The sequence below is a fragment of the Meles meles genome, chromosome 7, assembly GCF_922984935.1.
Source record: "Meles meles chromosome 7, mMelMel3.1 paternal haplotype, whole genome shotgun sequence".
Taxonomy (NCBI): Eukaryota; Metazoa; Chordata; class Mammalia; order Carnivora; family Mustelidae; genus Meles; species Meles meles.
The window spans coordinates 16,664,100-16,678,215 of NC_060072.1; the positions used below are offsets into that span (position 1 = coordinate 16,664,100).

Consider the following 14,116-nt stretch of genomic DNA (forward strand, 5'->3'; position numbering starts at 1 on the left):
ATAAACAGACTTTCTAACAAGAGAGCTACAGCCAATCACATGTAGTTTAATGTAACTGTATTTAAATGAGAACCAAACACCTTTTCTTCAAAACAATTTATGTAAGTCTTCTCTTTCCTCTTTAAAAATTCTACACTCCTTCGTCTGTCTCTCCAGAGTATGTTTTCAGCTTCAGTACAGTTGCCTGGATTGCAATCCATTAAGACCCCAAATGACCACATAAATATAATTTTGTAGCTTGCAGTTTTGTCTTTTGTTATTTGACATGACTGTGAAGATTTGGTTTTTTTAAAAATGCATGTCAACACTTAGCACAAAGTCCAGTCCCTAAAAGTAGCTCACTAAATTGTTATTATTAGCAGTCAAATTAATTAAAAATTAATATCTCAACTTCCATATCTATGAAATGGGAATTAAAATAATCTCTGCCTAAGTCACACAGAGGTGAAAATAAAGAAAGAGGTGCTACACAGTAAGCAAATAAGCCTGTAGGAAAGGTCACTGCCAAAACTGCAACATTGTACCCTGGTGATATTAACTTAAAATCTGTTAATCCTGCAAATTCAAAGTAGAGGACAAAGATAATGAACAGTATGCCTCAAACAATTTTTTTTTCAAACATCTTCTCCCATTCTGTAGGCTGCCTTTTAGGTTGTTTGTTTGTTTGTTTGTTTGTTTGTTTTTATTAAAATATAATGTATTATTTGTTTCAGGGGTGCAGGTCTGTGAATCATCAGGCTTACACACTTCATAGCACTCACCATAGCACGTACCTTCCGCAATGTCCATAAAGCAGCCACCCTATCCCTACCCCCACACTCCCCAGCAACCCTCAGTTTGTTTCCTGAGATTAAGAGTCTCTTACAGTTTATCTCCCTCCCTGGTCCCATCCTGTTTCATTTTCCCCTCCCTTCCCCCATGAACCCCTGCCCTGCCTTTCAAATTCCTCATATCTGAGAGATCATATGATAATTGTCTTTCTCTGATTGACTTATTTCGCTCAGCATAATACCCTCTCGTTCCATCCACAACATAGCAAATGGCAGGATTTCGCCCTCAAACAAATTCTTGTAAGGCTCTGACCAAACCTTAACTTCATAATGAACCTCATTCCTTTTTTTAAGGAAAGATTAAAATTTCTATGTTACAACAATCATTAAAATTGTATAAACAAAAACTGCTTTGGGGTGCCTAGGTGGCACAGCCAGTTGAATGTCCGACTCTTGGTTTCAGCTCAGGTCGCCGTGATCTCAGGGTCCTGGGATAGAGGCCGACATCGGGCTCTGGGCTCAGCGTGGAGTCTGCTTGAAATTGCCCCTCCCGCTCATGCTGTCTGTCTGCCTCTCTCTCTCTCTCAAATAAATAAATAACACTTTGGAATCTGAGATCATAAAACAAAACAAAATCCTAAAATTTAAAAAAAAAATCTTAACATAAGAACAGAGGACTGTTTTAATAGGAAAAAATAAGCAAAGGATAGGTGCCACAAAAATCCATGCAAATGAATGTTTTATTCCAGAGTCAAAAAAAAGCATGAGAATCTCGAAGAAAGTCTAGAAAGAAAGTAATATCCTAATTTTTGTATTTTCATGTTCATGGAAAAGTACAAAGAACATTTCAGGGTTTTGTCGTGGACAGGGGATGGGAGAGCCAGAGGGGTCAGAAACTTTGATTCTGCAAAGTCTTACAGAGAGAAGAAAGCAGAGACCACAATGAGGACTGTGAGTCCTCTGCAGAGAGAAAGGGCCATAGAATAGAATCTACAGAGAGAGCAGAGGGGACAGAAGCCATCCCACTCCATCTCAGGGAGGGCCCCAGGGTGGCAGGGAATGGGAAGGCAAAGACACACACAAAGTCCTTGCTCAAATCATTCATTCAAAGGTCACAAAATCACCGCTCTGGTTTCTAATACTGGGCACATAAAGGCAGCTGAGAAGACAATGTAAGGGTAACGTGCATGTAACTAGTTTCAAAACAACATCATGTTGTCTAATGAGCACTGATTTTAATCAGCCACCAGGAACCCTCCATCCACTTCAAATGATTGCTCCGGGTGCCAGGCACCGTCAGAGCCTCTTCCCTGCTGGGATCACCATGTAGCATCTCAACGGGGCCCCGGCAGATGCCTGGGGTTACCTTCCAAAAGGAAGTCGGCACACCATTACTTCTGTTCTCAAACGTCCCTCATATAAAGAGTACCATCTACTTAATACGTGCAATGGTGGGATGGGCAAAGATATCAGAAACACTACATCGGTATGCAGGTGTTGTAATATGTGCTCCATTTTTTTTTAAAGGACAGAAAATGTGCATCTTAGAAGGAAGGTAGCATGGTGTTATTAAGGATAAGCTTATAATCAGGACAGGTAGAACTCCCCAAAATACAACTTGTCAGAGTGGGGGGAAAAAATGTGCAATTGTTGGAAACCTCCGCGAAACTATCAGAATATGTAGGTATATAAAATGCAAAACAGCTCTTTGTTCTGCAAAAGTATAAAATCATAAAATTAATAAATAGAAGAAAAATCATATTACCCTCACTACAACCTTGTAATCACACTTCACCTCTACATTGATTGTAATTAACCAGATGGAGATCTCTACTCTAGAGAATTTATGCAAAAAACCCCACACTTTATCTCGGACCATTCAGAGCAGCAAAATCCCATTTGCTTTAAGTTGTGTTTATGGTTTACGTGGCTTAGTCTTTGCTAAACAAATATCTATAATGTCATCTAATTCTTTCCAGGCCCCTGGGATAGAGTATTGATTCCTGATTCCTGATATCACCACTTCATTTCCTGCCAAAATGACTCTTTACTGTTTAAACATAGCCTTGATGTATTCATATAATGGCTCAGAAGAAGCAGAGATGGGGGAAAGGCAATAACGCTTCTTACAGAATGAAAACACCACAAAGTACATAAGACTAAAGATTTGATGACTAGTTTCCAAAACTGTATAAAGGAGGATAATTTTAAATAACATGCTAAAAAAGAGAAGGGGGAAGGCTTGCTCTCATAAAAGTATTATATGCAGTTTCAGTGACCAAAAAAAAAAGGAGTTATAAGTGGCTAGGGGTCTGTAAGGAAGAACATTTCCTTCTGAAAGTAGGAAACAGTTAAACATTGTTGGCTGTTCAGAAGGAAACCAAGACTGTGCATACCTTCAACTTTACACACTTCAAAAGATTTTAATATTTTGTTTATGAGTCTCAAAGTCAAAAGTCTCAGTCACTTAAAAAGGCATGGCAAACCCAATTTATTCAAATATTCAAAAAACTCAATCTGATATTGTGAGGCTATAGAGAGATGCTTGGGCTTTGTCCCCTCTTTTTGTCACAAACTTCTAAAATCTTTGGAATTTCCTGAGTGATAAGGGTAATAAGAGCCTCTTGCTTTCTTTTTATTTTATTTTATTTATTTGACAGAGAGAAATCACAACTAGGCAGAGAGGCAGGTAGAGAGAAAGGAGGAAGCAGGCTCCCCGCGGAGCAGAGAGCCCATGCGGGGCTCAATCCCAGCATCCTGGGACCATGACCCGAGCCGAAGGCAGAGGCTTTAACCCACTGAGCCACCCAGGTGCCCCAAGCCTCTTGCTTTCTAACGAAGGGACTCCTAACGGGACCTAGGATAGCTTCAGAATGCAGCACTGGTCACCAAAAAAGCCAAGTGTTGTTAGAAGCTTGGTACTGCTGTCCCCGTCCCTGGCCCTGTCCCCAGGGAAGGGAGAGGAGCTGGAGATTTGAGTTAATCCCCAATAGCCAGTGATTCCACCAATCACACCCATGCAGTAAACCCTCCATAAAAACCCTAAACAATGAGGCTCTGAGAGCTTCTGAGCTGGTGACCATATCCATGTGGCAGGAACGTGACACACCCCACCTACATGGGGACAGAGATTCCTATGCTCAGGACCCTTCCAGACATCACTCTAGGTCCATCTGTTCATGTGTGTCCTTTATAAATAAACTGGTGAATTTAAATCCAAAAGTAAAGCGCCTTCCTGAATTCTGAGCCATTCCAGCAAATTATCCAATCTGAGAAAGGGTGCTGTGGAAACCCCCAGATTTGTTGCCAAGTTGGATAGAAGTGGGAGTCATCTGAGGACCCCGTGCTTGCGACTGGTGTCAGAGGTGAGGCCATTTTGTGCAACCTTGTTCTTAAGCCTGCAGCGGCTGACAGACTCCAAGTAGTGGCAGAAGCGAAGCGTATCGTGCAACTCCCAGCAGGGATCAGAGAATTGGAAAGTATCAGGAGGAAAAAAAACCTCGCAGACAGTCTCCATATTTTCTAACACTTTTTATGAAAATGCAATGTCCTGAGAAGTCACTGAGGCTCCAAAAAACCTTGACATGCTCTGTGAATCACATACCAAGACAGGATTGCATAGCACTTGCTTCAGCAAATCATTCTGCACCCCGGGTATAGCCTGTAAGCTGTATTTCCAAATTTTCTAATTACCTCCCACTCCCGAAGAACTACAGGAAAACCTTCGTTGGTAGTTTCATACGGCTGCTGTAAGAAATCCCCGATGACTGGGTGACTTCAAACAAGAGAAGACGATGCTCTCAGCCTTCTGGAGGACAGAGGCATAAAATCAAAGGGTCCTCGGGTCCAAACTGCCACACCCCCTTAGCATCTGGTGCCCTGAGCCTTGGTTTCTTGGCAGTCTCTGGCCGGTGGCCACATTGTGCACACTGTCGCTCCACCCATGTGCCCCCTCCATCGCTGTCTCTCTGTGATAAGGACACTTACCAGTGGACTTAGGGCCCACCCAGATTATCTCAAAATCCTTAATTACATCTGCAAAGACCCTTTTTCCAAATAAGATGAGATTCGCACATTCCAAGGATGAGGATGGAATCTTCTGTTTAGAGGCCACCATTCAGCCCACTAAACCTTATCCCTGTCCTCCCCCACCCCTCCAAAAATTAAAAATCTCTTTTGAAAAGAAATATATAGAAAAATTAATATGGGGTAGGCATTAAATTTAATGTAACATATCTTACATCCCACAAACACAGGCAAACTTGTATTCCTAGTGCACGATAAAGCCGACCAGCTTCAAAACACTACACGGGGTCAGTAGTTTTAGGTGGAGAGAGAGAACATCTTGTCTCCTATAGAAGATGTCCCTTTGCCATCTAATTGTGCTTACAAACTAAAAAGAGAGAGCTATAGTGCCCAGTAGGTTTTCAGCACTGTTCCGATCTGCACATTTACCATTTCAAGTTTCCTCCCACATGCCAAAGTCTAACATAAAGAAAAGATATCTATCTCTTAAAAGAAAGGACACATCCGTTCCTACACTTGAAGAAACTAGCCTACTGACGCCTTTCTTCATCACGGTCCTCTTGCACTATATTGAATTTATGTAATAGACTGGAAATAGTCACAAGTAAATGAATTGCTAAGTTACATATTAAATCATATTTCTATCTTCCGACTGAGCAGTGAGAATTTAAACACATGCGTCAAAAGATAAAATTATGTACACGAAGAGTTCTAAAAAGCACTAAAGATTTTCAGATCACTCTTCTCTTGGCATAAATGATCAGAAACATAAATGATTGTGGCTCTTGTGGGGAATAATAAAAATATGCAGGAATGTCCTACTCTATTTGTTTTGTCAAAGAAAAGAAAAGGCCCTTTGAGAACTGTATAAACTTAACTACAGAACAATAAACAAAATTCTCTTTAATTTTGACAGCTCATGATGTCTCCTCTGACCCATAATAGTTCCAAAACGATGTCATAGTTTCAGTTTGGCCAAAAGAAGTACAACAACAGCTCTTAGTTCATCCAAAGCAAAGTTATTTTTCAAGAAGCCAACAAAACAACTAGATTCGTAAGTCATTTTTTTTCAATAAAGGAGAAAAAAAATTCAGGTCAATGTGTCCTAGAAATATAAAATTCTGTTCATGAATATGGAAGCTCTTGCACAAAATCTCTTCATTTGCAGGTTGTCCTTATTGAACAGCTACACTTCAGGGAGCTAAAAATTAATAAATAAAGACAGCCACAGAAGGATGGGCATAAGGTAAGGCAGTGACATCTGGCTGCTATATTATAATTCCAGCCACGTCTAATACTCAGCGGTAAGTGGTTTGTGGCTGAACGGAATACCTCACTGAGGTTACCTTCGTGACCCCTGCACATGGCCCCAAGAGGTCACCTTTGTGACCCCTGCACAAGGTCACTTCCAGGGAGCTGGGACGCATAAATGCCCTGATTCTGTCTCACAGGTGATAAGTGCCTGGACAGAGGTTTTCCACATCTCCTGTCATTCACAGTCACTTCCAATGTGGAACCTCCAAGAGTGTACTGATCACTTGCCTCCTCCTACCTTCCCTTTAGAGGCAGCAGAATCTTCCAGTTAACGAGGCATTAGTTTGGGTTCATGTTTATTTCTCCCTCCCTTGCAGCCCATCCTCAGCCTGGCTGTCCCAGGGGTCTCTGGCATCAATGCTTCCAGGCCCTTCTTACTGCCCTGACTCCAGACAGCCACTGCAGTAAGCTCACTCTTTCCTTTTACACTAGTTACAAAAGTCTTCCCCTATATTTACAATAAACAGCATAGTGAGTACTCACAATATACAAGGCACTGTTCTAAGCACTTTACTTACATAAACTCATTTTATGTTGGAGTCAATTCTATTCTTACTCCCCCATTTTACAGTTGAGAAAACCAACGTATAGTTCAAGTTGAGTTCCCCAAGATCACACAGCTGATAAATGACAAAAGCAGGATTCGAACTTGGGCCTTTGGGTACCAGAGCCCACCCTCAACTCCGAGGCTTGGCGCTTTCCTGCCTGTCTGTCCTCCTCACCCTCCATTCTACCCACTCTTCCTTCCCAACACCCTGTAACCAATATGGACCACTAAAGCCAATCAGGCCAGACCGACTGCCCTGAAATGCACAGAGCCCATTTCTGTCCCTGTGATTCCACACAACACTAAGAATGCCCTTCCTTCCATTACCTGCTTATCCGAACAGGTACCTATCCTTCAGAAACAAATCAAGTGCCACTTCTTCCAAGCAGGCTGCCCTGACAGCTTGAGGTTTTATTTTATTCTCTCAATTGCTGTATCAGTGACACAATTTAGGACTTCATTTTGCATCTTCGTTTCCCCAGTATGTTCATTCATTTGAACAACAAAAACAAAAAAAATTATTTGCAAGCCAAAAATTCCATTGGAAGTTTGGATCCTAGTCTAGAGGCTGAGAGTATAGCTGGGAATAAGATGCAGGAGTCTCTCATGAGGCCTGCATTTGGAGGAAAGGAACAGAAGAGGTGATAAATAAATAAACAAAATATCAGCTCTCCAGCAAAGAGTTTCAAACAGAGAGAAAACAACAAGAGTCAGTTCAGCACAGTTCGGGGAATTCAAAGAAGGATGGTGGGGTTGGGGTCTGGGGGCAGTGGCAGGGAAGCAGCAGGAGACACACGTGACTTCTAGGATGCTAGCAACAAAATTTTATACTATGTCCTCCATATGGCCTGGGCTCATGCTAAGCACAGTGGCAACAATTCAGTCCTACAAAACCATTTATAGTTGTAAATTAAGGCTGGACCACAAAGCTACATCAAAAGAAGGGAATGCAATTATCTACCTAATTGAAGATGAAAAGAAAACTAATCTAAATAATTGGACCCAGAAGGATTGTATTAACTCCCTGGGTACACTGACAAAATAGGATAAATAATTATTAAACGCCTCCTCTTCAGACTACTGTTATATAAATAGCAGAAGAACCATTACGGAAGCATTCTGATAATAAACCGCCACGGAGTTATGATCAGACAGTTGCCAGCTACATATCCCTGCTAGAAAAACAACTAAAAAAATTCAGTTAGCTATCCTGAGCAGAACACTTCTGAAGTAAGTTTCCTGCTGCAAAGAATGTCTACAGCCTTAGCCTGCACTGACCCAGGCTATTGTAGATATTGGGAACCATCCAAACTTTTTAAGGGATTTTCTGATTTACCTGAAAAGAGATTGTCTGGCTTACATTACAGACTTGCTTACCCATCCTTATGTATGAGTGTATAAAAGGGAATGGCTGACCTGTTCAGATCATTAGCTCAAACACAGGGCTGCTCATTTCTCTGCCTAGTTAAAAACCACGTTCAAGGAAAAACAAGAGGACAGAGAATCTGATTGCTGAGAGAGAGAGAGGTGGGACTGGAGAGCAGAGAGAAATAGATCAAGAGCTCCCTGTGTTACAGAAAATGCAACACTTTTACATTGGGTATTTAACCCAGATGTTTCTTATAGTGGAGGGGCTAGAATCTATGCAGGACAAACATACTGAATCTTCACTGAGTGGAAAATATAAGAAGTCCTCCCACTACAGTTCTAGGTGGGGGAAATCAAATTCCTAGGTTGCGAGAGTGCTTTTAATAAAACAGGAAAATGGAGAGAGCTCTCATGCAGTTGAAATTGTTCTCAAGACCCCATCTGAACCAACAGCTCCACTCCTCCCCGAAGCCTCCTTTGATGGAACAATATTATTCATCGTGTCCCGGGCGCTTGCGTGTTCTATCATACTTTGCCTTGCTGCTGTTCTCCAATGGTTAATCTTCCTACCTAGACTATCAGCTTCTCAAGAGCATGAAAGTTTGTTTCTTTCAACCACCCACTGGTGGCTGCCCAAGCCTTGCCTTACAAGTTCTTAGCAAAGTGCCATTCTCTGCAGGCAGAGGTGGACGGGGTGTAAGCTTACAGCTAGAAATCTTTAGGAGAAATCTAACCAGAATTATCTAGGGCCTGGATGATCTGTGGGCTGATTTCTTATGGCTGTTGGATCATTTTACGGCAGATCAGTTTCTCTACCTATTGGACATACAGAATTAAATATACTCAAGCACACTACTAAATATCCATTTGTCATATTAACCAATTTCTCTAGACAAAAGCCAAGAAAGGCAGTTGTTCAGATGGCTCAGGGAGAGGGCAAACAATTATCTCATGTTACCTGAATTTCTTACAGAGTAAAACAGGGCTTATAATAGAGATTTCAGGTTTAAGGGTCATATTATAACGTCCTAATGCACTCTTTGGAAGTAGATATGCCATAGTCTTGTAGAAAAATGATTAGGGAAAGCCATTTCACCTTCAACATGGTACTATTCCACTACTCTATAATAATTACAGTTTACACAGCGCTTTCACTCTGTAACTCAGAAATGTGAAACGAAATGCTCCTAGCAACAAGCCCAGAGCTGAAGTCAAGCTTGAGCCTCACTCTCCGGGCTCCAAGTTCAGCGCTCTTCCCACCTTCTCTTTGTATTTTGTTATTCATGTATCTATGGCTGGCTGGATGGATGGACTGATTGATTGCTGAAAAGCTTAAGTGTAATTATTGAATTGTATGATCCTGGGAAATTTCAGAAGTTGGGCATTGTAAGTACCTGGAAGACAGGAACAACATCTATTTTTTTTTAAGATTTTTTAATTTATTCATGGTCGGGGGAGCAAGGCGAGGAGCAGAGGGAGAGGGACAACCAGACCCCACAATGAGCATGGAGCCCGATGCCGGGCTCCAGCCCAGGACCCTGAGATGATGACCTGAGCAGAAACCAAGAGTCAGATGCTTAACCCACTGAGTCACCCAGGCGCCCCGTGACAACATCTATTTAATGCATTTATTTCATGCCGCTTGGGTTCAGGACCACACATCTGCAACTTGGTCAACAGCATATTTCATGCTGATGTCAACATTCACAACTGAAAAATATTCAAATACCTTTGCCTTGTGGCTTATTTTTCTTCATTTTACATATTTCCTTTCTGAAACTAAAGTCCTACCACAAGCTGACAGAAAAATTTCCAAATAACAATGACCACATCCCAAAGCTAGCCAGCTGGACTCTAGCAGGACGTGTTTGGGGAATGACCTCTCAAAGACCAGGGCAGATCCTTCAACGAGGTGATGTGATAAGTCCCCCACTCATCATGTTCCCTCCTTACTGTTTTACAGTCTGCACTCTCTATCTGCCATTTCCCTGAACAAAACACAATTTTTAGCCAAGAGCAAGCTAGAGGAGACAACAACACGTTCTTCTGTGAACTGTCCTTCATAAACAGGCTGCCCAACAAGAAGGCATGCACTTGGAGTGGTTTTTTCAATGCAACTGTACAGGGTATAAGGGATGTGCATTTCGAGAAAAAAAAAAAAAGGTCAACCAAATATCTGTAAGGAAAATCCGATTTTCCCATTTTCTTTTTTTTTAAGATTGTATTTATTTATTTGACAGAGAGAGATCCCAAGTAGGCAGAGAGGCAGGCAGAGAGAGAGAGAGGAGGAAGCAGGCTCCCTGCTGAGCAGAGAGCCCGATGCGGGGCTCAATCCCAGGACCCTAGGATCATGACTAGAGCCGAAGGCAGAGGCTTTAACCCACTGAGCCACCCAGGCGACTGAGCCACCCAGGCACCCCAGATTTTCCCATTTTCTGACATTACCATTTCCAAATTACCTTACCATCACTGATTTAGCAACAGTGCCCCTCCCTCCTATCCCGAGATCCGATAAGCAGTTCATTAATAAATAAAAATGTAAATGAACTAACCTAGCTCCACTTGAAAGGAAATGTTACAAATCCTTCCCATGATTTTTTTAAAATATGGATAACTGTTCTTAGCCTCTTTTTTTAAGATTTTTATTTATTTATTTGACAGACAGAAATCCCAAGTAGACAGAGAGGCAGGCAGAGAGAGGGGGGGAAGCAGGCTCCCTGCTGATGTGGGGCTCGATCCCAGGACCCTGAGATCATGACCTGAGCCAAAGACAGAGGCTTTAACCCACTGAGCCACCCAGGCACCCCTGTTCTTAGCTTTTTAAAGAGAGGGTGCCCATGCAGTGGATGGTGTAGGACCCCAGTGTCTGTTAGATTGAGAGATACAAGGTATGGTGTAGGTTTCCATGCAGAGCTTTCTGGCTATTCTCAGAATCTCGTTTGCCCTTGTTGGCATAAAACACCAACCACGATAACCAACATATCTCACTGTTAAGTGAACGGAAAAGATTTCCTCTCTGGTGACTCCCTGTATATCCCAAGGAGAAGAATTTCATTCAAGATGGTAAAGATTAGGGGCGCCTGGGTGGCTCAGTGGGTTAAAGCCTCTGCCTTTGGCTAGGGTCATGATCTCAGGGTCCTGGGATGAGCCCCACATCAGCAGGGAGCCTGCTTCCCCTGGGATCAAGTCCCGCATCGGGCTCTCTGCTCTGCAAGCAGCCTGCTTCCCCCCTGTCTCTCTGCCTGCCTCTCTGCCTACTTGTGATCTCTGTCAAATAAATAAATAAAATCTTTTTTAAAAAAGAGATAGTAAAGATTATCTGTAAGAGATCAACTTTTTGGTGAATCATCACCTGGGTTCATTCACAGCTCTAGGACCAGAACCCCACATACTTTAGTGTCTTCTCAGGAAAAGTAAAATATTCTATGTGCGGTTACGGACAAAGAGGAAAAAGAAACTTGGTGGATTCACATACCACAGAGCAGATTTCCACCTCTGACCCCACTAAGTAAACGTCAAAATAAACTTTAAAATAAATAAACGAATAAGGCTTGAATTTTAAGCTCTATCTTCCACAGATGTCTGGGTTAAGGGAAGTGACAGGGCCAAGGTCACGAAGACTGAGAGGGCACCCATGCCAGTCTGCTAGGAAATACTGCAGCAGGAGGCTGCTGTTCGCGTTTGCTGGGTGTTGGGGTTGGGGGGGGGGGAATATCTGATTGATCTCAGTTGGAGGAGATGGGAGTTCTTACCCGAAAAGATACTAAAAGAGGCCGGCAGATATTACTCAAAACAGATCCTGATTCTTCAATCAGGAGACACGAGCTGGGTTAAGAGAGAAGGCTGAGTTTTGGAATAAGTCATTTGACACAAAGCCTGGCCGACGGGGGGATAGGAGATCTCGCCCGCCAATCAACAAAATGAAGTGGTGTAAAAGAAGTTCCAGCCTATTTTTCTAATGAAAAACATGTGAACAGATCGCTGTCTATTAAAACTCTGTCACACTTATCTAAAACATCCTTAATACTGCAGCTTCTCAGAGAAATCCTACACGCAGCCCAGCCGCTCTCAGGCGTCAGGACAGACTCAGATGAATTTGGAGCCCGGCTCGCAGTTCCTCCCAACCCCACTGGCACCACCAACACCACCACCACCACCACCACCACCACCAAAAAAGTCCTGAATTGCTCTGCCGCACTTTCCTGTTGCAGCGTCAGGGTTCCGAGGGGCTGGCGGCGAGGTCTGCGGGGCGAGAGTGGGAAGGGAGGGAGCGGATGCGGGCCACTACCGGGAATCCTCTCCCCCCACCCGGCCCCCGTGAGGGCACCGGGCTCCCCGCTGCAGGGGAGCCCCGCCGTGCATCCTCCCCGCGCACCCTCCGCAGGATCGCCCTGCAGGCTCCCCCCGTCCAGGCGTGACCGCCCCCGCGCGGGGGAAATGCCCCGCTGCGGGTCCCTCCAAAAGCGGACAGTCTGGCCCACCCCCGTCCCGAAAATGGGGACGGGGAGATGGGGTCGCGCGACCTCCCTCCCCGGGTCCCCGCCGGCTCTCCGGGCCTCTTCCGCAGCGGCGGCCCGCCCGGCAGACCTCCCCGCCGCCCCCGAGTCCCCGGCCCGCGCCCCCGCTCACCTCGGCCGGCGCCCGCACTGGTGGCGGTGGAGTTCCCGCAGCCCATCGCGCTGCTGGCCCGGGAAGCAGCGCTCGGGAGCTGGCTGCCGCTGGTCCTGGGGGCGGAGACGGAGGCGGAGGGCGGCGCGCCCCGAACCGGAGGCCGGCGGGGGCGCGCGGGGCCTCCCCCTTCCAGCCGCTGGGGGGGTGTGGGCCAGGGCGGGGCGCGCGGGCGCGGGCCGGGGCGGAAACCGCCCGGCACCCCTCTTGCTAGCCGCGGTCGGGGTCCCCGCCGGACCCACCCGTCACCTCGGCAACCGCGGCGACGCCCAATCCCCGGCCTCCTTCGGGCTCTCCGGCCGGGCATTGGTCGTCGTGAAGAGGGGGCGGGAGTTTGAAGTGGGTTTGGGGGCGAGGGCGAGGCTGGGGGCGTGGCCGGCGCGGGCAGGGGACAAGGCGGAGGTCTGGGGATACCCACCTACCCACCGCCAGGCCCTCTTTGCCTTTTCTTCGCCGCTTCCCCTCCCTGCTTCGGGATGTGGGCAGGTGTGGAGGCGGCGGAAACACCTCTTTTGCATATGGGCGCCCAGTAAATGTTATCGAATGATATTCAGGTCTGAAGTCAACCCCCAAATCCGTTTCTTTAACAGAAAGCTAATGCAGCTTTGTCCCCCGATACACTTTGCTAGGAAAGAGCATGAAGTCTTCCCTAGGTCGGTCATATTAGCCTACCCCCACTTTAATTGCATTTGCTGCAATTTCAATAGCCTGCAGGACCTTCGCTCGTTTCGAGACGGAACTGTGAATTCACTTGGCACCTTTCAACCTAACACTTCGGCAGCTGTTACTGCGGTCAGATGCTCTGAGTTACAGCCCGCGCTCTGCCCCTAACAGTTGCCGTGACCTCAGCAAAGTTACTTAACCCGTTAGTGTATCCGTTGTTTTACCTGCAAGATGGCAGTGATAATGTGTAAGCCTGATGATTCACAGGTCTGTACCTCTGGGGCAAATAATACATTGTATGTTAATAAAAATTAATTTTTTTAAAATGGCAGTAATAACTCGGGCACACGGAAACACCTAACACAGTGCCTGATCCCAAACAAATGCTAGCTATTCTTGTTCTTAGGTCCTGTTAGAACTGAACATAATTCCCTGAAGGTAAGGACTATCTGATGTATCCTAGCGTCCTCCTGGCTCATAGTACAGACTCATTAAGTGTTTTGTGAGATGAATTCAAGCCAGGAATTAAATCTCCATTTTAAATCCATTTAATATTTATAGAGAGCCTAGCCTGTGCCAAGTCCTTTGTTCAAATTAAGTTCCAGTGATACAAACATGTAGGAGCCAGTCTAACCAGGCAGACGGATTATAAACAAATTAATTACAGTATAGCAGGGATGCTAACAAAGGAATACAGGGTGCTCCAGGAGCCCAGAGGATGCTGGGATCCTGGTTAAAAGACTTTTCTGAAACAAAACAG

The 14,116-nt window shown here is 44.8% G+C and overlaps 1 protein-coding gene across 1 annotated transcript in view; it reads right to left on the reverse strand.

The window, feature by feature from the left end:
• C7H12orf75 (chromosome 7 C12orf75 homolog) overlaps nucleotides 1–13,112 on the reverse strand; it is a 42,697-nt gene extending 29,585 nt beyond the window's left edge. The window contains exon 1 of the mRNA XM_046012559.1: nucleotides 12,655–13,112. Coding sequence (XP_045868515.1) covers nucleotides 12,655–13,000 — 346 coding nt within the window. The 5' untranslated portion in view covers nucleotides 13,001–13,112. The remainder of the gene's footprint in view (nucleotides 1–12,654) is intronic.
• Nucleotides 13,113–14,116: the final 1,004 nt, after the last annotated feature.